At 42.1% G+C, this 24,515-nt stretch overlaps 1 protein-coding gene across 3 annotated transcripts in view; it reads right to left on the reverse strand.

Annotated features, from left to right (window-relative positions):
- Positions 1–24,515, reverse strand: part of sema5ba (sema domain, seven thrombospondin repeats (type 1 and type 1-like), transmembrane domain (TM) and short cytoplasmic domain, (semaphorin) 5Ba) — a 251,797-nt gene that overhangs the window by 72,652 nt on the left and 154,630 nt on the right. For all 3 annotated transcript variants that reach the window (XM_074695481.1, XM_074695479.1, XM_074695480.1), the window contains exons 6-8: positions 9,624–9,686; positions 6,965–7,063; positions 6,676–6,889 (exon numbers count right to left, since the gene is read on the reverse strand). In XM_074695481.1, coding sequence (XP_074551582.1) covers positions 6,676–6,889; positions 6,965–7,063; positions 9,624–9,686 — 376 coding nt within the window. The remainder of the gene's footprint in view (positions 1–6,675; positions 6,890–6,964; positions 7,064–9,623; positions 9,687–24,515) is intronic.

Genomic DNA, 24,515 nt, shown 5'->3' on the forward strand with positions numbered 1-24,515 from the left:
GAAATTAATCTGACTAAGCTCATCATGAGCATGATCATTTTGACACCAGCCCTGGTTTGCCCTGGAAATGTGCAAGCTGAAAGGTAGTTTAGTTTAAAGAGGGGGTATTGTCCTATATTTAGTCTTTGTTTTGTCCCTCTGGTACCCCCGTAGTAGCTTTACATGATTAACAGCTCAAAAAATCCTTTTCTTTCTCTTACTGGTGTTTTAGAAAATCATATCTCAGTCTGAAACACTTTGTTTTAGCTGCCGTCTCTTTAAAGTGATCCTCCGGGATGGAACAAGTTGGGTCCTATCACAAGGTTTAGGGCAGAAATTACCCCTACAGCAGTGTTTTTGTGCAGCAGAAGCCCAGAGCGCTCGCACCAAACACCCCCTCCCTGCTCCTCTGCCGGTTTCCTCTGCACTCAGACGGGGCCATATTTTACTTGACCAAAAACACAAATAAACAGACTCTCACTGAAAAAATCTGATATCAGTCTGCATTCACGCTTTATTTAGAGAATTTTCAGCGCGTTACTTTCACACAAAAACACCGCTAAATAAGGCTCTAGTTCTCATCGTGTCTCTTCATCCTGGCAGACTACCTGCGTTTGTTTATATCTGGCACGCCTCGCGCGCAGACTGATACACCAAGCGGCGAGCACTTCGTAGCCAGCTGTGGCTCTGCAGCGGAGGTAGCGCCGTTTTACGACACGATGAAGCCACGGCTTCAGAAGGATCCAGCGGGAGACTGTTTGATAATAAAAGTAACCTGCGCCCCCGGCGTGAACCTCAGGTCGTTGCTGAACAAAGTTAGCCTGGAGCATGCTAGGCTAGGCTACATCTTTGCCACAGACTACACTTCACTTCGCTGTTTTCTGCTATTACTGCACATTTTTTGAACTCACCAGAACAACCGACCACCTCCGCGACACATATTTTTTGTCGCGGTAGCTAAAAAGGCGGATTTTAAAAAGAACAGGATGAGCCTGAACACAGTTTATGAGCTTTTCTGTTTCCAAGACGGAACTAGGAACCAAAGTTACATGCGTTGTTCCTTTGGCCTGCTTGGTTGAAGGACATCTCTACTCTGATTGGTTGCCACCGTTTGCCGCTGAACAGCGTCATAGCTAAGTACCATAAAGTTGACCGGGGCTCAACTTCTCATCTGGTGACGCTTTAGCCGCTCAGGATGTCGGGCTCTTATTGAAAATGAATGAACTTCCGGCGTGCCTCTTTTGGTGTGAACACACAGTAAGAGAAGTAAAAGACACACAGTAAAAGACTTGAGACTAAACCAAGTCAAAAAAAAACTTTCATAGTTTTGTGTTGACTTAAACTAGACTTAGACCAAAAGACTTGAGACTAGACTAAGAAGAAAAAGAAAGAAAAATGAACACTTGCCTGAACATCTTTTCTTTCCATCCCACACTCGTTATATTTGTAGACATTAATGTTTTCAGTTTTTCATAATTAAAGACACAGCTAACTGGACTGGGCTGCAGCTGTTAGCGAGGAAGCTAATGCCCTCAACTTCACCTCTGTCCCTCTCGCTGGGTCAGCAGAAAGTTACGCTGAGTCAGCGTTTTGAACATGGTGACCATCATCCACAGATTTGCTCCAGAAACCGACGGTTAACTCGACTGAGACTGCGTTCATGTTTAATTCAGTCTGTGAGTCACGTTAGCGGGGGCCGCTCGGCTGTCTCTGCATTAATATCTGCATGCAGGAAGTTTCCAGAGCCCAGTTTCATGAAGAGGACGCTTCGTCCTGATACCAGCCGCCTCCACAGGAGCTGTGATATCGTCTCAGCCTCCAAAGGTTGAGTGGTAGTCAGTGAGCAGCTGACGGGAGTGAGCTCCTTTAAAACATTTCCAGTTAAAATCAAGTTTTTCTGAAACTCCCAGAACTCAGGTGGAGGACGCTGAGAGTGAAGAACAGGTGAGGATGTTAGATCTGACGTCTCAGAGATGAAGAGGAGCAGAGATTGTTTGGATTGTCACTCAGGTGCATGATGGGATGCATTTTGCAGGCCACCAATGCAGAGAGGGAGCAGATTGATTAGATCCTCACCCCTCCTCCTCCTCCTCATCCTCCTCACCTTCACTTCTCTGGAGCTGGAGAGGCTCAGCGCTGGAAATGAGATTTTCATTCACACCCTGAATCCACTGGGCACCAAACTCCAGAGCCCTCACACACACACACACACACACACACACACACACACACACTACAAAGCAGCTCAGGCTTTGTCTGTGAAGCTATGGATGCATGCGTGTGTGTGTGGCTGTGTGTGTGTGTGTGTGTGTGCAGCCGGCTGTGATTATGCTGATGAGGACGTTATCTGCTCTGCTACTCATCTTCTTCCCTCCCACACACTCTTGTCTTCACACACACACACACACACACACACACACACACACACAGACAGAACTTTGACACACATGGAGGCGTATGCAACATGCGTACAGTCTACACACACACACACACACAGGCAGGGACCTGTGTGTGAAGCATGCTGTGTGTTGTAATTTCACCCTCTCCCTGCTGTGAGGAATAATTACATCGCTCACTGACTCCTCAGTCTATCTCCTGTTTCCTCCCTGCCCTGCAACTCTCATTCCTCCAATCGGTCACCACACACACACACACACACACACACACACACACACACACACACACACAGAAAACACACACACTTGGCCTTTGCATGCTCTGAACTCCATCTGTACTCTGAGTCCAGCTCCTGTCTGCATGGAAACGCTCCAAATCTCACATTTCTGACACGGCGGCTCTTCTTTTGTTGGAGCAGATTTATATCCGCGCAGGTCTTAAAGTGCTCCGTCAGTTCCTTATCATCGTCCACGCTGCAGAAAATGGATCTGACCTTCCGCTACAATGAACGCCTAAAACCGCTCCTCCCACTTTGCTTTTCTTTACGCTTTCATGAATCCCGTAATCTGGCCCGTTTCTGCATATCAAAGGCGGCGCATGACGGCGGCGAGTCCATCTACATTTCTGCTGGAGTCAGGACGTGAGCGAATGGGATTCTGCCGCGGTGCGTTCAGGGGAAAAGGCACGGTGTCAGCAGCAGGGAGATTACTGACACCCACACCAGCGGGATTGACAGCATTTCATGTTCTCTAACTATTCCATAAATCCCATCAGCTCCTGAGCCGGACCTGCTCTGTGTACCACACACCAACACAACCCAAACAGTCTTTGTAATCCTTTGAAAACCCTCTGTCAGATTGATCTGCTGAGCTGCAACAAAAGGAACCATTGTGCTGCTCGTCGGCCGCTCCAGGAAAATGTTAAAGAAACACAGATTGTTTGAGGGAAGATCTCAGCCCACAGTTTAACCTTGAGTGGATTATTTGGGAATCCAGCGAGAGCTGAGACCCGATCAGATTACTATTCCTGTTATATGAGATTTCTCACAGCAGAGACCAAACTCTGACCCTGCTAAACATCCCTCAACATCGCTGCGTCAGAAACCAGAGAGCTGAGAAACATTTTTCTGATTTTTCTTCAGATATCACAAACTCTGTCCCTGAAAGCGTCTGATCCTGATTGATTTGATTTCCATTTCTCCCTGAGAAGTTACACCAACAATGTGCTGCTTTGTTTCTAAGCTCCTCAGAGATTTGCTTGTTTTCTCGTTTCTTGCTGTAAATTAAATATTTGAGACTTTTTTTGACTGGTGGACCAAAAACTAAGCAGATTAAAAGCTTCATCTGGAGTTCTCTGGACTAAACTGTGACACAGACGATCTAACGAGTAACCAGAGCGTGTATGCACGTCAGGCTGTTAAACAAACGGGATCATTAGTCCTAACGGCCTGTTAGCAGCATGCGCGACTAAAAATAATCAGCCAGTTAATTAATCACACCGTGAAAGAGCGAGGGTGCAGATTACGTCATAACTGAAGGGAACCTCCTGGAAAAACCCATCAAGCAAACTCAAAATGCTCATGTCTACCACTCATAAACAGAAATAAACCTGGCGAGCAGTAACAGTGAGACTGAGAGAAGATCAAGAATTTTTTTTTTAAGCTGTAAAAATGGCTGTTTGATTATAAGAATATTTTAGAAAACAAAGAGAAAGGAAACGTTTGGATAAAGATCTTGAACAGTGGAAATATGTGAGATGTTTCTAAGCAATATGGGAACTGCTCTGAGGAACAAGCGCCGCAGAAAAGCCCCAATAAGTTGATGATTAATTAGAGAAAGTTGTGTGATCCAAAAAAGCCAAAGAGGGTGTGAGATGCTGCTCCATACCTGGCAGAGCGCACCTTGAAGCATTAACTCAGAGTAAACTAACCCGCCTCTTACTGACAGATTTTCTCTACACATTTCTGGATCATTCACACAGCGCGACTGTCGCAAAAATCACGTCGAGACAGCCAATCGGGAGACCTACCTCGGTTGCACCACAGTGTTTGAGTGAATTTTCAGGGCTTGTAGAAAAAACACTTTGGCTGTGTCCGAAATGGCATACTAACATACTACATACTACTATGGTCGTTGTGTATATACTGTATACTACATACTATAAGTATGATTAGAGTCCCAACCGTTTACACTGTAGTATACTACTCGGTTTCCCATGATGCATTTCAAAACCTCCGACGACAAAAATTGGAAGCACACATAAGTCTGTGGAAGCACACCAGGCTATCAAATATCTCAGTTGATTCGCCATATTTGAAAGTTTTAAGAACATTTTAGGCGAGAAAGTCATCACGTAGAAAACCAAAATGTGGTCATTTGGGCCACAAAACGCACGGATACAAATTTAATTTCGACATTTCGGACATTCTGTTAAGAGCGCCAATATGCTATCGAAGAAACTTCCGGTCCGCTCCAAAACAAGAGCCCAATTTACAAAAGCGTTAAAAGAACTTAAAGGAGATAATAAAAGATGCTTTTATTTTGAAAACGGGAAGTTCGCTAGTGGATGATTTTTAGCTAACACCGGTCTCAAGACGAATTCATCTCTCTTCAAAAAATTAAAAAATGTTTACTGCTCGCAGACACCGAAGACGATCCGTCCGTCGCCTCAGGCACTTTATTTCTTTGTCCTTACGTTTAGGTTTCCCTGTAGAGCTAAGTCCACTTTAGTTGCTTCTCATCTTGTCATCTCATTCTGTATTTACGTTTATAAATACGGGGCTCGCAATGCATTATGGGGCGTGTCAGTGCGACTAGTATGCCCACCTCCCATACTTACAATTTTTACCGATATAGTATACATCCGAGTATTTCTCGCGCACACAATCTTTTCATACTATTTAATGTGAACGCACTACATACTATTTTTGACGTCACACTTAGTATGAGTAGTACATTAGTATGCCATTTCGGACACAGCCTTTGACTTTTCAGCCATTTAAGACCAGGGATGCACCGATCCAGCTTTTCTGGTCCCGATACCGATACCTGGGCTTTGAGTATCGACGGATACCAGTGGCAGCTGCTGGTCAGTCAAGGAGGGGAAGCTCATTTTTTACCGGCCTACATCATAAATTTGTTTTTTTATTTAAACGCAAATTCTACCCTACTTTCCTTTTCAAGAAAATGATCTGTGACCCTGTCATACCAGTGTTCTCTCAGTGGCCAGCAGATTAGACCGCTTAAACGGTCTTGGCCCATTGTGTTACGGGTGTAAGACTTGAGCCACTTTAAACAGGAGAAGCTCCTCTCTACAGAAGATGCTCCGGTGGAGGGTTATACTTCAAGATCTCTGACTGGCTCATTTCACTGTCAATCAAAAAGGGATTCGGCCTCAGACAGATCATCTAATCATCATGCAGAAGCCCAGCGTCCAGGCCAGCCCACTGCCTCATAGACCCCCAGAGACGCTGAGCGTCCGATGGGCGGGACAAAGCCCAGCGTTTATCCAATGACGGTCCAGTTTCCACAGTGGAACAACCCACTCTACGCTTCCCCGCTGAAGTCAGAAGACGCTCAGCGTCCGACTGTGTTAAAGCGCTGAGACGCTGCGGGGATGAATGAGAAGGAGGTGGAGCCAGTTACCTGTGATAGGAGCTGATTCTGAACTAAAGATGAAGGAATTCTAGCTCATATCTAGCGCATAAGTAAAGGCAAGATGCATACATTTTCTCTCTCTGTGCGCCATGCATTGTGTGTGTGGCTGCATTTTTGCACACTTGCAAATAACTTTGCCACATTAATAGCTCCATGATGATGGAAAAATGAACCTCAAGTCTTCACCTCACACCTCTTGGAAGGATCCAGAAGCATAAAAGCGATTGCTCTTATGCATCTGGGTCCTGGTGCTTTGAAAGGAAAAGCAAACTTGCGAAACTGACGACAGCGAGCTTCGCCAGTTTGAGACTTCCTCCTTTTCCTCATCTGCTCACTGATGAGAAAAATGAAAAATGTCTCCTTGATCTAAATTTGCTGTATAGCTCCACATCTTCGTACTTTCCAAAGGATTATTTCAATCCATAAATTTCAGGTGTCTTCACGTATTTTGTGTCTCTAATAGTGGGGTCTACCTCCATGAAATTTAATGCTCTTTTCCCATTAGTGCAAACAGCCCATTTTCCTCGCTGGGTGGACGTGCATACGGCTCAGATCATTTAAAACAAGCGTCATAAATTAGTGAGGAAATAACCAAACACACATAAACAGCTGCTTCCTGTCACAGAGAGAGGTCGGTCTTTACCGTTGAGCCATTTGGAGTTGTACTGCGCCGTCCTGAGAGGAGGCATCCCACCCAGACTGCGGTAAATGACGGGGTCACGGCCGGAGAAGTCGATGACGGTGGCTGCATAAAGCTCGCCGCTCTCCGTCACCACCGCCGTGGAGTTGTGGCGTGGGTCATACGGACAGCGTGCGACGCCGTTCACCCGCTCCAGCATGCTGCTCAGGTTGCCCACCTGCAGGGAGACCAACACGGCGGTTCACGGTGCTGCTGTCCACTTCTATCCACACACAAACCTGCTTCTACGTACCTCTCGAGTTATACAGAGGGGCTGGAAAGCGTTGGTGCCACAGGTCATGACCTCGGTCTTGTTCACCAGCAGGACTCTGATGTAGTTCTGACACTCAACCTGCAGAAAAGCAACAAAGGAAAACAGATTTCAGAAACCAACAAAAGAAGAGCTGGAGGCTAAATATTCTTCAACATTTTGCAAAGAAGAATAAAAGTTTTCTGATATCTGTCTGGCACGACACCAGAAGTGGAGTAACTGTGTCTGCAGCTTTTGCTCTTGTTAAATCTTTTGTTCAGAAATAAGTACGCTGCTTCAGACTGAATGGAGGTGAATTTGCGGCTGTGTAATAAGTCAAGAATATCTCTGGGCAAAAAGATTCAAATCTGCTCGAACAAAAGGTGTGAGATAGATTTATTGGTAATGACACATTTTATGCAAGTGTCTTTTTTGTGAGTGCTGGAGCTTTGTGCCGCGGGAAAAGAACAGAGGTAATTGCAGTGACAGGTTTCAAAGAGGATTGATCGTCTGTTTTGTGTATTAGGTTTCAACCCGCTCTGTGTCGCATTGTGAGCGCGAGAAATGATGCAGCAATCAGTCCTCAGCTGATCACAGTGTTAAATATGAAAGAGAGCCTTTGTGTGTGTGTGTGAGTGTGTGTGTGTGTGTGTGTGTGTGTGTGTGTGTCTAACTCGTCCTGCTTTCCTTCTGAGCACATTTCCTGTGGGGCGCAGATTGTAAATTACACATAGTACAAAAAACAACATTTCTCCACACTGAGCTCTAAAACATCACTTTTTACGCAGATTTAGAAAAATATTCAAGACATATATCTGTCAAATAATATATATAAATGTTTAATGTTATTAATAAATGTAAAAAATTGGAAATAAAGATCCTGATTCAAATATTTAGGCACATTCCTACACATTAATTTTTCATTCTAAATACTTGGCTAAGACCAATTAAGCAAAGACTTCTGGATCTTGAGCAACAATTTCTAAATCCTGAGCAAAGATTTCAGGATCTTGAGCAAATATTTGTAAATCCTTAGTAAAGATTTCTAAATCTTGTGTAAAGATTTCTGGATCCGGAGCAAAAATTTTTGAATCTTGAGCAATAGTTTCTGGATCTTGAGCAATAGTTTCTGGATCTTGCGCAAAGATTTCTGAATCTTCAGCAAAGATTTTTAGATCTTGATCAAATATTTGTAAATCCTTGGTAAAGATTTCTAAATATTGTGTGAATTTCTGGATCCTGAGCAAAAATTTTTGAGTCTTCAGCAAATATTTCTGGATCTTGAGCAAAAATTGCTGGATCTTGAACAAAGATTTCTGGATTTTGAGCAATAGTTTCTGGATCTTGTGCAAAGATTTCTGGATCTTGAGCAAAGACTTCTTGATCTCGACAAAGATTTCTGAATCCTGAGCAACAAATTTCTGGATCTTGAGCAAAGATTTCTGAAATTTGAGCAAAGATTTCTGGATCTTGAGCAATAATTTCTGGATCTTGAGCAATAATTTCTGTATCTTGATCAAAGATTTGTAAATCCTTAGTTAAGATTTCTAAATCTTGTGTAAAGATTTCCAGATCCTGAGCAAAAAAATGTCACTCTTGAGCAAAGATTTCTGGATCTTGAGCAAAGATTTCTTAAACCTGAGCAAAGATTTCTGAAACTTTTGGAAAGATTTTGAAATCATGAGTGAAGATTTCTGGATCCTGAGCAAAGATTTTCAAATCTTGAGCAACTATTTCTAAATAATTTGTTGAGATTTCCGAATCCTGAGCAACAAATTTCTGGATCTTGGGCAAAAATTTCTAAAACCTGAGCAAAGATTTCTAAATCCAAAACAAAGATTCCTGAAATTTGACCATAGATTTATCAATCCTGAGCAAAAATTTCAAAATCCTGAGCAAAGATTTCTGGTTCTTGAGCAAAGATTTTCAAATCCTGAGCAAAGATTTCAAAATCTTGAGATATATTTCGATTTCGATTAATTTAGCTTATATGCAAATTTACACTCCTGCCTGGCGGAAGCACCTAATAAAAGAGGAAGTGATCCAGCCAAGTGGGATTTTGAGAAAGTCAAACACAGTCGGCCAAATCAGCTGCTGGAAAAGAAAATGCTGTGATGACACTGTTGAAGATCCTGAGCCCGACATCGGAGAAGTAGTGGTTAACATTCTCAAAGTCCAAAGAAATCTTTGCTCAAGATTTAGAAAGTAAACTCAATGTTTAGAAAAGTAGCTAAATATTTAGAATCAGGATAATTATTTATAACATTTTAGATTAAGATAAAACATTCAACATTTATGTGTAATATTTGAAAGATATATTTTGAAAATGGTTCTCCAAATCTGTATAAAAGTGATGTTTTAGAGATGAATGTGAAGAAATGATGTTATTTGTAGTGTGTGTAACTTTTCAACCGGCGCCCCCTTTGTGTGTGTGTGTGTGTGTGTCTCTGTGAGCACATGTCCCTCTCTGTCCTTTCGCCCTCTCTCTTCGCTTCAGAGAAACTCTCTGATTGAGGTTCAGAAATAGCCGTCCTGCTCAGAACCCTCCCATGAGGCCCGTAAGGACTTTCGCCACAACAGGCAGTATAGATCAAGATGGCCTCTCAGCGCGGCGGGCAGCGCCCACATGAAGAGTTGTAATTGGGGGCGGCGTGGGGGTTACCTCTGTTTTGCCTTTGCTCTGACAGGACCTCCTGGTTTCCTCGTCCGGTGCCCACTCTGTCGCCTGGGAACAAAAACAAGAAGAGAGGAAAAAAACAGGGAGCAGTCAGCTGAGTCCTTCAGACGCTACAAAACCGTTACGCAACCGCTGACTGTTGCTAGTACTGTAGGCACGCACAAAAAGATGCATGAAAAAGACTTTAACCTCATTGCTGTTTGTTTATTGTGTAAACATGGCGACCAGCTCGCCAGCCAAGAGCTCATTGGAGGGTAACGGGCGAGGTACCCAACAAGGCAGCTGAAGGGCTGCGGACGGCATTAGCATGTAAATAGCTTCTCTCCTCCATCCTCTCCTCCTTCTCTCCTCCTTTTTTCCTCCTTTCTCTCCTCCATCTCAAAAGTTTGCAGCACTCTCCCCCTCCACCCTCCTTTTTCTCCCACCGGCCAATTATATTCCTGTTGATGGTCGTGTCTGGGGCTTAATTATAGATGCAGGCAGCGGCACTGCACGACTGCACTGCAAACACACTCATGCATGCACACACACACTCATACACTCACACACACGCTGTTTGGCCACCAGAGCCGCACTGGCTCCTGTTGAGAGCTTTGAGAGATGTCCCTCTCCTGGCAGGAGCGGTTTGTGTGCAGGGTGCCAGAGGACCCCCTGTTGTGTGTCACTGGCCTCATTTTACTCATCCTCCTCCATCTCCTCCTCTCCTCTGATCTCCCTGCCCGAGTAGGAGGGATGCCTAAACATCGAAAAGCAAAAAGCGCCTGTCTTTAAACAACATCAATCCATCTGAATCCCAATCTTTTTGTTGTATCCTCTCTTCGTTTCTTCCTAAAAGCTTTTTTTTGTCGCGCACTGGGACAATTGGCCGTTGGGACAAAGTTGTGACTGAGAAACCCAAAACTGAGGCCAACTCAAAACTGGGTCAGTAGTCCAGGAAACAAATGAGAGCCTGCAAAAATAAAGTAATATCCAGCGTTAAACGCCAGAGCTGCTCGTCCTCCACACCTTTATTTCGCCGTGCAGCATCTCATTTCTCAGCCGTAGATTTGTCCTGCAGCTTTTATCCCTCGTGCTTTTTCTGGATCCTCATTTTGCTTTAATTAAAGCTCAGCAGAAGTGACTAAACGCTGTATAGCCCCAAGACGCAGCACTGGGAAAATATAGTGTTCAGTTAATCACAATTTTTTTTAGCTCCTCGGTGCAGAGAGTGTGGCTCTTTAGGAAATTTAAATGGAAATAAAAAAGGAAAAAACACATTTAATGAGAACTTAAAAAGGCTGCCAGCTTCTTTCAGGGGACAAAATGTTGGGTTAAGTATTGCCGAGGGCTTCTTTCTGTTTAAAGTTTATAAATAAATATCTATTTTACAGCTCGTGGAGATTGGCTGTGAAGAGGAAGAGGAGGAAGTTGATGATTTTGGATGATTAGCGTCTGCATAAATTCCTGCTAATGACTTAAAACATCACACCGAGCAGTTTCAGCGTCAGACTAATGAGCCGGTAAACATCTGCACGGTGTCCTTGTTGCTTTTTTGACTTTACAGCTGATATTTATTGACATCCCTGAGTGAGTGATTGTTTTTGATTGGTCACAGAGGAAGAAAGCTCTGTGCAAAAGTGAAGACACATTTGTGAGGCAACTTAAAGCTGGATATGTATAGATTTGCGTGGCCTGCAGGTGTCAGCTGATTTGCAAAAGCCACAACACAATGTAAGTGAAGACGATTTCCTAACGGACACTGAAAACTTGTAAAAGTAAGGAAACAATTGTTTCTTTTTTTACCTTTAGATATAATGAATATGGAATTTGTGGAATTTCCCCCTGTGGGACTAATAAAGGTATAGCTTATCTTATAGCTTTAATGCTAACGTTATTGATTTATTAAGCTAAATATAAGATGACGTATATTCCTGGTAAATAAAAATCAAGGTGAGACCCCTACAAAGTTTTATTTTTTATTATCATTTACTTACTTTTGCAACTTTTCTGTGTCCATTGAAATAACTAACCTTTTTAATGCATGAATTGCATTCATGTTTTTGATATTGCATTCATTTCTTGGCTTTTGCATCTGTGTTGTGGCTTTTGAATTTGTGTTATAGATTTTTGCATTTGTGTTGTAGCGTTTGCATTTTGGCTTTTGCATTTGTGTTTTTGGCTTTTGCATTTGTGTTGCTTTTTGTGTTTGTGTTTTTGCTCTTGATTGGTGTCATGGCTTTTGCATTCATGATGTCCCTTTTTGCATTCGGGTTGTAGCTTTTTGCATTCATGGTGTTTCTGCATTCATGTTGTCGCTTTTTGAGTGAATGTTTTTGCTCTTGCATTCATGTTGTTTCTTTTTGCAGTCATATTTTTGCTTTTGCATTTGTGTTGTGGCTTTTGCATTTGTGTTTTTGCTTTTTGCATTCCTGTTGTCGTTTTAGCATTTGTGTTGTAGCTTTTTGTATATGTTGTCACTTTTTGCATTCGTGTTGTCACTTTTTCGTTTGTGTTGTATTTTTTGCATTCAAATTTTTGCTTTTGCATTTGTGCTGTTGCGCTTTGAATTCATGTTGTTGATTTTTGCATTCATGCTGTAGCTTTTTGCATCCATGTTGTTGTTTTAGTATTTGTGTTGCAGCTTTTTGCATCTGTGTTATCACTTTTTGCATTCATGTTGTCCTTTTTGCATTTGTATTGTAGCTTTTGCATTAATACTGTCATTTTTCGCATTTGTGTTGTTTCTTTTTGCATTCAAGTTTTTGCTTTTGCATTTCTGCTTTTGCTTTTTGCATCTGTGTCGTCACTTTTTGCATCCGTGTTGTAGCTTTTTGCTTTTTTGTTGTTGCTTTTGCATTTCTGCTGTCGCTTTTGGCATTTATGTTGGTGCTTTTGCCTTTCATGTCATGGCTTTTATGCTTCCTTTTTTTTAGCATTCATTCATTCATGTTTTAGCTTTTGCATCCATGTTGTGGCTTTTTCATTTGGTTTATCACTTTTGCATTTGTGTTGTTTCTCTTACATTAGTGTTGGAGCTTTTGCTTTTTGTGTCATGACTTTTGCAAATCGTCTGCCACCCACTGTCCACCGTACTGTTGAGGTAAAAAGATATGAGAAACTTGAAAAAGCCAAACTTCTTTAGGAGAAGGATGGTGAAGGAGGATGGAGGGAGGTGGAGGATGGAGGAGGAGGTTGGAGGAGGAAGGAGGAGGAGGTTGGAGGAGGAAGGAGGAGGAGGTTTGGTTCGGCCGACAGAGACGAAGGCCAAAGATGGAGAGCGATTCATCAGCGATGGATCCTCTGCTATGTTTAGCTCGGGCTGTCTGTGGCGTCCTGTAAATGAACTCCGGTTCATATTGATAGTTACAGCTCATCTCCCCGCCTCCCACAGCAGCTACCTTCAATTAACCTGCATCAGTCTGTGCTGGGGAGGCAGCAGGAGGAGCAGCAGCAGCAGCTGCAGCAGGGGGTGCGGCAGCTACATAAAAAAAGTGTGATTAAAAAGAAACTTCAGCTCCAGACGCCGTGCAGCAAGCAGACGTGGAGACACAGAAAGCAGACAGAGCTAAATGTGTTCTGCAGGAGTCAAGCTGTTAGCACGGTCTGGACACCGCCAACAACAACCTTAAATCCACTTCCCATGAGCACGGCGGGCGAGCAGCGTGGCACCTGCCAATCACAGAGTGGCTCCGCCCCCCTCCCTGGTAGTCTATCACTCTGCCTGCTGAAATGAAAACACTGCTCCTCCACAGCCCCCGCCTGTCAGCCCCTGACAGCCTGGGGGACTGATGGGATGACGTCATTGTAAACACACTCACACACACACTCACACACACACACACTCTCACACACACTGGGTGATGGATGCCTTTGCGATGAATCACGGCTACGGGCATTACCATCTTTTCGGCAGGGCCCCGTCTCCAAGGATCCCCACCGGCTTAACCTGCTGACCTTCACCAGAAAGTGCCCCCCGGCCCCCTCCTCTCTGTCCATCTCTTCTTCTTCACACCCTCTGGAACAAAGCCACGCTCACACAGCGCCTCAGAGAATACCAATTCGGCCTCAACATCCTCTGCCTAAAATACCGTCTTCACTCTGCGCCGGCTCCTGAACGCTCTGGCCGCCATCAGCGGGAGGAATTAGAGCTGCAGGATACAGTGTTCAATTTTCACTTTATCAACAAAGCAACATGAAGAAAGGAGAGCAAAACAACATTTTACACACACACATACGCACACACACACAGAATGCCGATGTTGACTTTCTAATTTGCCTTGCAGAGACACAGATCAGCACGAGGTTCACTTTCAGCAAGACTCCAACCTCAACCAGCCCAGATTTCTAGAAAAACACAAACTAAAAATGTGATTTTTGAAATAATCTACAAGAAGGAAACGCTCAAAATCAGCACTGAGAAGTTTTTCTTCTTGAAATGACTGATTATGAGCTTTCCTGCAGTGATTTGGTGGTTTCTTAGTGCCATGATGTTTTTTTTTACATTAAAGATAAAGGATGCAAACAACAAATGTGAAAGAAACATGAATATTTTACGGGACGATGGTCTGTTAGCTTATCTCAGGGCTCAATAAACAAGTGGAAGAAACAATAAAGAAGAAAGAAAATGCAAATAATTAACGCAAACTCTTTCTTCTTACTCTATTTCTATATCTATCTAACTTCTCCTTCCTAATCTCACAGGGAAAAACAGCCAATTACATCTGGATTTATGACTATAACCTAACTGTTTGCAAACTGAATGGGATCATTGCTACAAACTAGCTTGTGTTTTAGCCTTTAGCACATGCTCTTGACTCTCCAGTTAGTCTTTCTTCGGCTCTTCACCTCAGTTGGGGAAAAACTGACCCATCAGGAAAGAAGGCGGGTTTATCATCACATCAAACACTAGAGAGATATTGATACAGCAACATACCACGATACTTTCACTTCTGATACAATATTGGTACTTCAACTCTTCATATCCATATTTTCGTAAAAATAAAAATTCATATTTTGGCCGAGTTGGAGGTAAAATACAACTTCCACTCCTCCACTGCAGTAGATGGCGCTGAAGAGCTACTCCACTGTATGTTGCTCATAGACTGTGTAACAAATATAATCTCAAAATAGCTCATATATTTAACATTTTATTTCTTAATATGATGATATAGGTTGTGATGCTGTAGACATCAATGTTTTCTCCCAGTTTTGGGGTCGGTTGGTTTAAAATGATTTTTAGAGTGTCGTATAGGGCTGAGCTATTTTGTCCTTTCTGCATTAGAAATCAAATTTTCTTGTATGTCGATATTTTCTTTCTGCAAAAAGTATCCATTTTTCAGCCGTGAGTATTTCTACCCCTCACCCTTGTGATTAAGTCAGGCAGTGGTGTTGCTGTTACCCATCTAGATACATCATTACTCCAAAGAAGTCCGTTTTCAGCTCAATTAAATCAATACAAGTCAATGGAAAAATCACAATATGTAACCAAAATCCCACTGCCCATTTAAAATCTTTCAGAAAATGATACAAGTGTATCAAATTATATTCAATCAAATCAATGGCTGAGTATCATGACACGTATCGTATCGTGAGCTGAATATCGTGTATCGTAAAATTAGAGAATCGCTACAGCCCAAGTAAACACCTGATCAGATTGTTTCTTTCTAACTGGGATAAAACCATTTTTTTCCAACATATCTGCTTAGGGTTGGGCACCAAATTAAGTACATTTATAGGTACCAATCTAAGTACTGTTTCACTTAAAATCAAAAGGTACCATGTTTAGGTACCTCAGCGCATCTTTCTGACTGTGATGGAGTGGAGGAGTATTTAATTTTCCAAGCTGGACATGAACACAGCATTACAAGTTTATATACTAAGAATATTTTTTACCATATAAACACACACAAAATTGGTACCGTAGAGCAGTAGTTCCCAACCCTGATCCTTTTTATCATGCCATGAGTACCCCTTCACTCACGTGTGTTGATGATTCACCATAAGTAGGACATAATACAACTTATTATTAAATGAAATTCATTTTATTTTATCTTTTATCTCCTTAATTCAAACATTTAATTCTATCACATTCTCTTCTTTTCAGCTCAAATTAAACATAAGAACAAATGATATGTTGCCTTGAAGACAAATAAGAAATTAAGATGAAATCTAAATAATCAATTTGCTTTTGTTATATATAAAACTCTTGTAATATTTACCACAAAAACATGGAGCTCTGCTAAAGAAGTTCCCTTTAAAACAGGCAGTTCAACTTTAAAAATCTGAAGGAAGGATCTAAACCGAGACAAAATAAAATTCAAACTGACTATGGCAGTTTTACCTTTTTTTCATCAGCCATATGAGCTTTAACAAGACACTTGGGCTTGCTTATCTTTCTGGCTGCTGGTAAGAATCTGTTTTGGTTTTGGTGTGGCTGTGCAACAGGTTATTGTCTCCCTGGGGAAACACGCTGTAGAGCACAAGTACCATTTTATTGACAGTCATATCTCAGTACTTCTTAGTTGGGAATAAATTATCAAATGTTTCCATGTACCCCCTTCAATGTGCTCTCGTACCCCTAGAGGCACACGTGCCCCTGGTCGGGAATTACAGCTGTAGAGGACCAATATCGATTGCGAGATACCAGGTGTCCACACTGTATTGTTTCAAACGTGAAACGTGCCCATCCCTACGTCCGCTCCATGTCCGGGACGTATGGCTCTCCGTGACAGTTTGGGACTCGTCTGCGTATGTAGACGAGTCTCTCCTTCTCCACATCGCCCGAGGCCGCGCAGCCTGTTTATTATTCCCCTTTGTTTGCCCATGCATGTGAGAGTTCATTTCCATCTATTAGCAAGGCCAACACCCATGTGCCCCCCCCCACCCGCCATCAATTCCCGGTCCAAACCGCAGCCTGACTCCACATTTCTCCCAATTTGGCCCCTCCTTACGCACAATAAAAATATCTTGCCCCTGGCATCTTTGGTACAGGGAGGAGGGAAAACATGAATTTTTAATGTGCAAATAAAACAGCAAAAAACACAATTAGTATCAGGAAAGAGAATTCATCACTTTTACTGCAGAGAGATGCTGGAAGCGCTCAGAAATGAATTCTATTTTTACCAGAAACAGAGAGGAAGAGGGGAAACGGAGAGGAAGAGGGGAAACGGAGAGGGATGGCGAGTGGGAAACACTAATGAAGTAAAGGGAGTAGAGAAGCGGCAGCTGGAAATGTGCTCGCTCTGAAACGTGGCGCTGTGGCGATAAGACCGCCTCTCACCCTCACACTGCTAACAACACGTGTGACAACTAATTATAACTCATGAATATTGTAAATGTGTGTGTCAGGGGAGTAATGGTTGTTTGAAGAAGAGCTGTCTGCCACTTGTTACCGCCGAGATGGATGTGCAGAGCAATGGGAAGGGACCTGGAGACAGCGTGAGAGGAGGTTCGGTGGAGGAAAGCAGGAAAAATGAGGAATATTAAAACAAGAGAGTCTGAAAAGTTATGAATCTGAAAACAGGAAGTAAAGACTGAGCTTTATTTTAACGGTTAAGTGATTCATTTACTGTGAGAATGTGAAAATGGATTATACCCATTTTTAAATCCTGTTAGCTAACACCATGTGATTATCACAACTGGAATGACAACACCATTGACCTATGGCTAAGTCCCGCCTATAAATGCAAGGAGCCAATCACGATGCCTTTAGCCTTCCAATTAGGAATGGGTACCTTTCACATTTGAAATGATACGGTACCAATGCCTGGTACCTACCTCAGATATGTCATGTTGTAAACACAGCCAAAATTTTTCAACATTCATTAAGTATTCTGATGGACGTATGTTTGTAATACACCACCCCCTGCAGTTTGGAAATGGAAACCAATGGATGCCGCGCGGGGGGTTAAAAAGCAAAAAGCCTGAATACGTCAAAGAAGGTTGGTTTTGGTTTGATCTTGCAAGGTTTTTCTGAGATTTTCAGTTTAAAACTGGTCAAACTGTGTTCATGAGGTACATACAACTCTGACAATAAGTATCCTGAAAGGCTCAACAGATAAAAGTCTTCTTTGGATAAAGTTGTGCAGTCGACCACAACATCAAAAGAAGGTCAGCTGACATATCTGAGGCAGCAGATTGTGACTCTGCTGTAAAGAAATATGACGTTAACTTCAACACTAGAACCACCACGGCAGTCTGAAGGATGCTTTGGGATTTTCTCTAACATTAGCTAAAGTTAGCCTAATGTTAGCCCCTAGCTGCGTTGTTTGTTGGGAGTTCAGTGGCCTGTTTTGTTCAGTTTTTGTTCTTTTGGTGGTTGTACATCATTGTTAGCTGTTGTACAAAGGGCTCTAGTTAAGCTAACATTAGCTTCTGGGGCTTAGCTTCATTAGCTTACCTGTAACAGCTGAGATAACAAAGGTTGTGCTGAATGATTCGATGTAAATACTGTAGCTCCAAACTAACAGAGACACACTTTTGGTAAGTTATGTGGTTTACCATGTTCAGTAACGTCAGGTCTGTATATTTTGGCTTGTAACTGAAGTTTTATATCCATCCCCTGAACAATAAAATGATTCATGTATCCCTCTGTTGCCTAGTTTAGACTCTTTTGGTGACTTCTAGAAGAAATGGGATCTTTCTGTCTCCAAAGAATCTCAGTCTGAAACACTTTGTCTTCGCCGCTGTCTCTTTAAGACCCCTCACACTACAAACCCTCTTCCTTATGATTGGCCAGGGTTGGGCTAAGGGCGGATCATGGTGTTTGAGGCCCATCCCTCCAATGATTACCTCATTTTTTCACCAAGTCTTGTGTAGATCTCGTGAAGATCTCGAGCTACTTAAAGCACAGAGCGTTCTGATCAGTTCACAGATTCACAGATTTCTGCAGCGTATGAATAAGTAGAGGTTTGAAAATCTGCACACGCTCAGTCTGAACATCCAGCTTTGTTACTTTCAATCCACGCTTCAGATTTGGGTTTTGTTTGCTTCTGTAGCTCATAAAGAGGCGTCGCTGTGAGTTCAGTCTGTTTCAAACCTCCTCTCAGGGTTTGACGTGAGGTTAACTTATCGCTCATGTCTGCAGATTGTTTACAAATCACAAACTTTAAAGATAACCAGCAGGGAGGATATTTTTGTCACTGTATCATCCTCCTCCTCATCACTCTGCTGCACTTCACAGTTTCCCCTCTAAATATTAGCTCACCATTGAGATAAGAGAAACACATCAGCATTTTCATGCATCACGACGCCGAGGCAGTGATCATCTATCTCCAGTATCTGCTCTCCTCAAGGTGTCCTCACCTCAAAGCACCGCACGCTTCCAGACTGTTGATTCTCCCTCTGTGTGATTTCCTTCTTCATTCACACGTCTCTGTTCTCTGCATGTTTGTTATCTGCTATTTTAAGCCTCAACCCACGCCAGCACGCTGAGCGCACACACTCAGATGGACGATTTTGGCAGAAATCAGTGCCCAGGTGGTATTGAGGAGAAACACTGAAGCTACCAACGCCGCGGAGCAGAAGCGATCACCTGTGCTGGGGTTCACAGGTGGAGAAAGGTGCTTTATGTGCTTCTCTGAGAGTTCGTCAAACAGGCTGTCAGAAACACCATATGGTGGAGGCTTCACTGTCAGCCTGGAAGAGTTGGATTTACTTACAAATTTGAGGAAACGGGTTGCCCCTGAAAACTTGAGTGAATTTAACTTCAAGTTTTTAATTACAACAAACTGAATACCAAGTTCATTCAACTTTAAATCTTCTGCAAATGCAATTATTTTTCAAAGTTATTAAACTTAGAATTTTAAGTCTGTTGCACTAAATTACATGTCGATATAACTAAAATACTTAAATTAAGACAACTTAATATTTTCAAAATGTGTACAATTGTTGCAGCTGAGAATTCTGATTATGGCAAAGATGATGAAGAGGTGTGGCTATGACTACAACTTAGTCTTTTAGGGCATTTTACTTTAATTCATTCACACGTTCGACTTTGAAAATAAGTAAAATATACTTAGCATTTTAAATTAATGCAATCAAACTTAAATAATTAGGGTCTTCGTCCAATGGGAGAGGCTTTGCACAAAAACTCACCAAAATTGCCTCAGAATAGGAAAAAAAATATATTGTGATACCAAACTTCAGCCCCAATATCCCATGATTTGCTCTGTAGCGCCACCTAGGCTCACTAAAATGGCTCTAGAGGGCAGTAGGAATGTCGTACAGACACCAAACCAATGTCAAACTGTTCATCTCATTGAGACGCAAAAATCCTACACTTACACCCCTGACCTATCTCCAACAAGAAGCCAGATATTTGCTTTTTAAGATAACATTTCCCCACATTTTTGACCCTTTTTCAAAAATTATCTTCTCCAACACCATTAATGGTATTAGCTTGAAATTCACTGAGATGACAGACTAGACCCTACTTTACAAAACCCTTTTGGGATTTTGTTGTTTTGCAAACGGTTTTTGAATGACAAGCCCTCAAAACCACTGAACCTGAAACAAGCCCTCTCAACTCCCCCATTAAGAATGAATGGGAGTGGTTGACCCAGCTCTACACAAGCTGCTGCATTTTGACTTGTACACAAAAAAGTAAAAGTCTTACAGCTTTAAAAACGACATGGATTGATTCCTGACAAAATTTCATACAAAAATACCATATTTTTTATAGACAATTGGTGAAAATTGTGGCATCTATGAGGAGTTGATTCTAGAACTTCTGTCAATGTCAGGCAGGCAGCAGTTGGTGATGATGTCACACACTGATTGGGAGTTCCGTGCAGCTGGTCATGTGATTCATTGAAGGCGGGAAAATGCTATGTTTTTCACACACACATTATAAAGGCATGAAACCTTCACAGTCACAATTTGTAGAGAAGTTGCAGCAGTTAGCCTGAATTACAAGGCGGGGATTGTTGAATTTGTAATATCGCACATGCAAATTCCTAAATAGAGTAAAAATCTAACAGCTGATGTAATAAAAAAAGGCGGTTTGATGATGATTTGGCCATTTATTCATATGCAAATTGCAAGGAACACCATCAATTGCTGCTTATGTAAGAACAACGGCATGAACTGACTCTGATAGGTTTTCACTCAGCGTCACAAACACAAATATCAGGTTCCCAAGGCCACATACAAAACCACAGAAGCATGAAACACGACTTTCTCCAGCCCTTTGTCTGGCAGCTCATTGTCTCCAAACACAGATCCATGAACACACCCACATCCTCTCCTTTGTGTTGCATTGTCTCCTCATACACACAGAAACACACACAGCATCTACTATCTCCTTTACTCATACCTCTCCTTGTCAAACACCCACTCTGACACACTGAACCAGAGCTGCTCCGGGTTTCTAACCTACACCTCTCTCTGCACACACACAGACATGGATGGAAGCAGTCTGAGTGGGTGTTCAGTGTGTGTGTGTACACTTCAGGAAACAACACAGCATTTAAAAGTTCTGACTAAATGTTCACATTGTTGAGGGAAGCAGAAAGGTGTAGAGCGCGGCAGACAGACGGCGGCGGGAGGAACGAACAGCAAACAGCAGATGTTCATCGAGCCGTGAACACAAAGACGCAAACACTCCTGACAACTGAAACCATCTCAGCCTGTCTTCACGTGTGAAAGGCAGCTTTTAGACAAATTCTGATACTAAAGATTCAGCTTGTCACCCTAACTTATGTATAAAACGCTGCTCTCCCAGCTGTGTAACAAGAGAGGGGCGAAAAACAACACGGCGGTAAAAGCAAGCTCAACAACGTCGATACAAGCAGCCGTCTATAAACGCATCTCCAGCACACAAAGCTTCATATCCAGAGAGTTTAATCTAAAGAGTCCTGTTCAGCAAATACACCTGACGGCCCCTCATTCGATGATTAAACTTCGCACTTTGGATGTGTGAAGTCTGACACTGTTTGCTTTAAATAATTAGGTACAGGCAGAGATGAGGACACTTACAGATGTCTACAGCAGCAAATACTGAAAATGACAAGGTTAAAAAAACGGTACAACCGAAAAACATGATTCGTGTCATAACTGATCGTTTTTTAAGGTTTGAATAATCCTGCTCTATCGTCTCTTATGTGGGTCTCTACATGTGCGTCAGTGTCTGTGTCTGCCTCAACCCCCTCCTCTGCCTGGATGTTGGTGTTTTGGTTGTGTCTGGACAGAGAGTGGGCGTGGTTACATCAGCCAATCACCATGCCACCAGCACACAAGTGACTTTGAATGTTGATGATAGCAAGCGGAAGAAGCTAATCAGAGTGGCTATGATAGCGTACATAGCACGCAGAAAGAAAACCACGACGAAAGCAGGAGACAAAGAGTGACGCGAGTTAGCTTTTTGCTAACCAGGTTTATGTCAAATACCTGTGATTAGCTTGTGCTAACATGCTAAGTCAGGTGCACGTCTCTCCAGTTTCTCCAGTCTCTTCCATGTAGGTGGTTACTGGGCTAGTGTGGGTGTGTGCTGCTGCTGGCACTGAGCCAAGGAGGAGGAGCCCAGTTTGAAAGTTGTGTTTAGGGAACAAGTCACAAAACCTCCTGGAGACCCTACCTTTAACTTGAAAATGATAAGTAGGTATGGCTTACCTGTGCAAAGTCAAACTCTACATGATGCATATACTTACGTTTTCTGTTAAGTGCACGAACCAAACTGTCACAGCAAATTATAACATTTAGACGGCGCATAGGGTCCTTGTATGAAGCTAAAGCTCTGTATATTCTAGAGGAACTGAAGTACTCTCTCAGCTGACATCTTTAAATTAATTAAAAACTTCACAAGACCAGATCAAAGTTATGAAATGGTGCAGAGAAGACCAAAAAGGGACATATCTTGGGCTAACAATGTTGTTTCCACTGCAAAAAACTGAAATCTTATCAAGTGTTGTTGTTTTATCTTAAGTAAAAATGTCTTTTTAGACTTAATCTGAGCCATGTTCAGCTGACCAGTCCAGAAAAAAAAACATTGTTTCAAGTTATTAAAGACAAAATGAGGTCTGAATCGCTTCAGAAATTAAAAAAACAACCGCTGATGGAACAAGAGAAAAGTTACCTGTATTAAGAGATTCACAGACACATTTTTCTTATTCCATTGGCTGATTTTTTCAGACCTTATTTTTGGTGAATGTGACTTAAAAGGAGTATAACAAGACTTTTTTTTTTTTACTAAAAATAAGGGAAAAACACTTGATAAGATTTCAGTCTTTTGCAGTGTGCAGGTCAAAATTGCCTCAAAGATAAAAATCCAGATCCTGATCCTGCCATACAAAACATCCTGACATATTTTCCATATACCGCCCCCTAATGGAGAACATTTTCCAGAAGCAGAGTTTGCTGGTGTTTCGTTGAAAAAACTGAAATCTAATTAAGTGTTTTTGTCTTTTATTAAGTAAAAAATGTCTTGATTTACCTCACAAGAGTCACATTCACATTATTAGTCCAGAAAAATGTCTTATTTCAAGTTGTTTTAAGAAAAAAATGAGGTATGAATTGCTGAAACAAGTAAAAAAAAATCTGCCAATGGAACAAAAAACTTTTTTTTTTTAAGAATTTGCTTGAAACTAGAAAAATGTCTCAACGCAAGAAACTTTTCTCTTGTTACATTGGCAGATTCAGACCTCATTTTTGTCTGTAATAACTTAGAAAAAAGACATTTTGGTCAGGTGGTCGGGTGAATGTGACTTAACTCAAGCATAACAAGACAGTTTTTACTAATAATAAGAGAAAAAAACATGTGAAAACATTTCAGTTTTCTCCAGTGTATCAGAGACACCTGAGGGACAGGTGAGCTTTGATTTCATCAGTGTGTGATGGCGGCTCAGAGATGTTGGAGCACACACACTTAGAAACTGATTTCCACAGACGTCACCAGGCTGCTGCTGCAGATACGAGCCCTTAAACTGACTTTAAAACACTCGTCTCGTTTCTGTTGGTGGTGCCTGTTTTTTTAGGTCACACACTGAAGCATCAAGATAAACTCCGAATCTGTTTCATAAGCAGTTAAACTCCTCACAGGGGCCTTGAAGCACAAACTTTCAGTGCTCGTCTCTTTTTTTAATCCTTGGTGTTACAGAAAGTTTCTCCGTTGTTGAAATAAAAAAAAATATCCGTTTTGGTGCAGATAAGCACTTTAAAGAGGCAAAAATTAAGTGAAAAGAAATCTGTTATACAATTCTTACAAGGACATGCTGTTCTCCTTAGTTAACCTGCCAAAATCTGAGCCTTATAAAACACGGCTGTGCATCTTATAAAAGACGAGAGAGAGCTGCTTTGAGAGAGAAACGAACAGGACGGAGAGATTTCTGATGCTCTTTAGGAGAGTTGGGACAAAAAGGTAACATTTTACAGACGTTTTACAAAAAAAAAGAAGCACCATTCAATCGGTTAAAGCTGCGAGTAGGAAGCTTCATTCTCCTCCTCCGACGCTGAATGCATCGAGTGGTTCGGCGTGTGTTATTTCCAGCCTGGATGTATGTGGAGGCCCACTCACCCTGCTGCTGCCTCCCACTCACTGTAATCCACATTAGGGAGGCTGACAGGTGAAGGCAGACTGTCTCTCCATGACCAGCCAACCAGCACAGAGGATTACTCCTTCTCTTCCTCAAACACTCGCAGCGCTGTGCACACCCACACACGGATGGAGAGGGATGCAGGAGCTCAGAGGACTGTGCACGCTCACGTTAAGCACAAAGAGTCCAAATAAGACTCAGTGTTTCTGAGTTTATCGTTTATAACCCTCGAATCAGGGCCTCAGGAATGACAGATCACAGCCAAACCACTAAATCTCTCCTGCAGCAGCCAGTTATAACAGTTTTTATGTGCATGGAGACGTAAATCAATAAGAATATCATTTGTAAAAAGCAGAAACAACACTGTGCT

The sequence above is a fragment of the Halichoeres trimaculatus genome, unplaced genomic scaffold, assembly GCF_033239565.1.
Source record: "Halichoeres trimaculatus isolate MK-OKI-2021-1 unplaced genomic scaffold, fHalTri1.1 fHalTri1_scaffold_19, whole genome shotgun sequence".
Taxonomy (NCBI): Eukaryota; Metazoa; Chordata; class Actinopteri; order Labriformes; family Labridae; genus Halichoeres; species Halichoeres trimaculatus.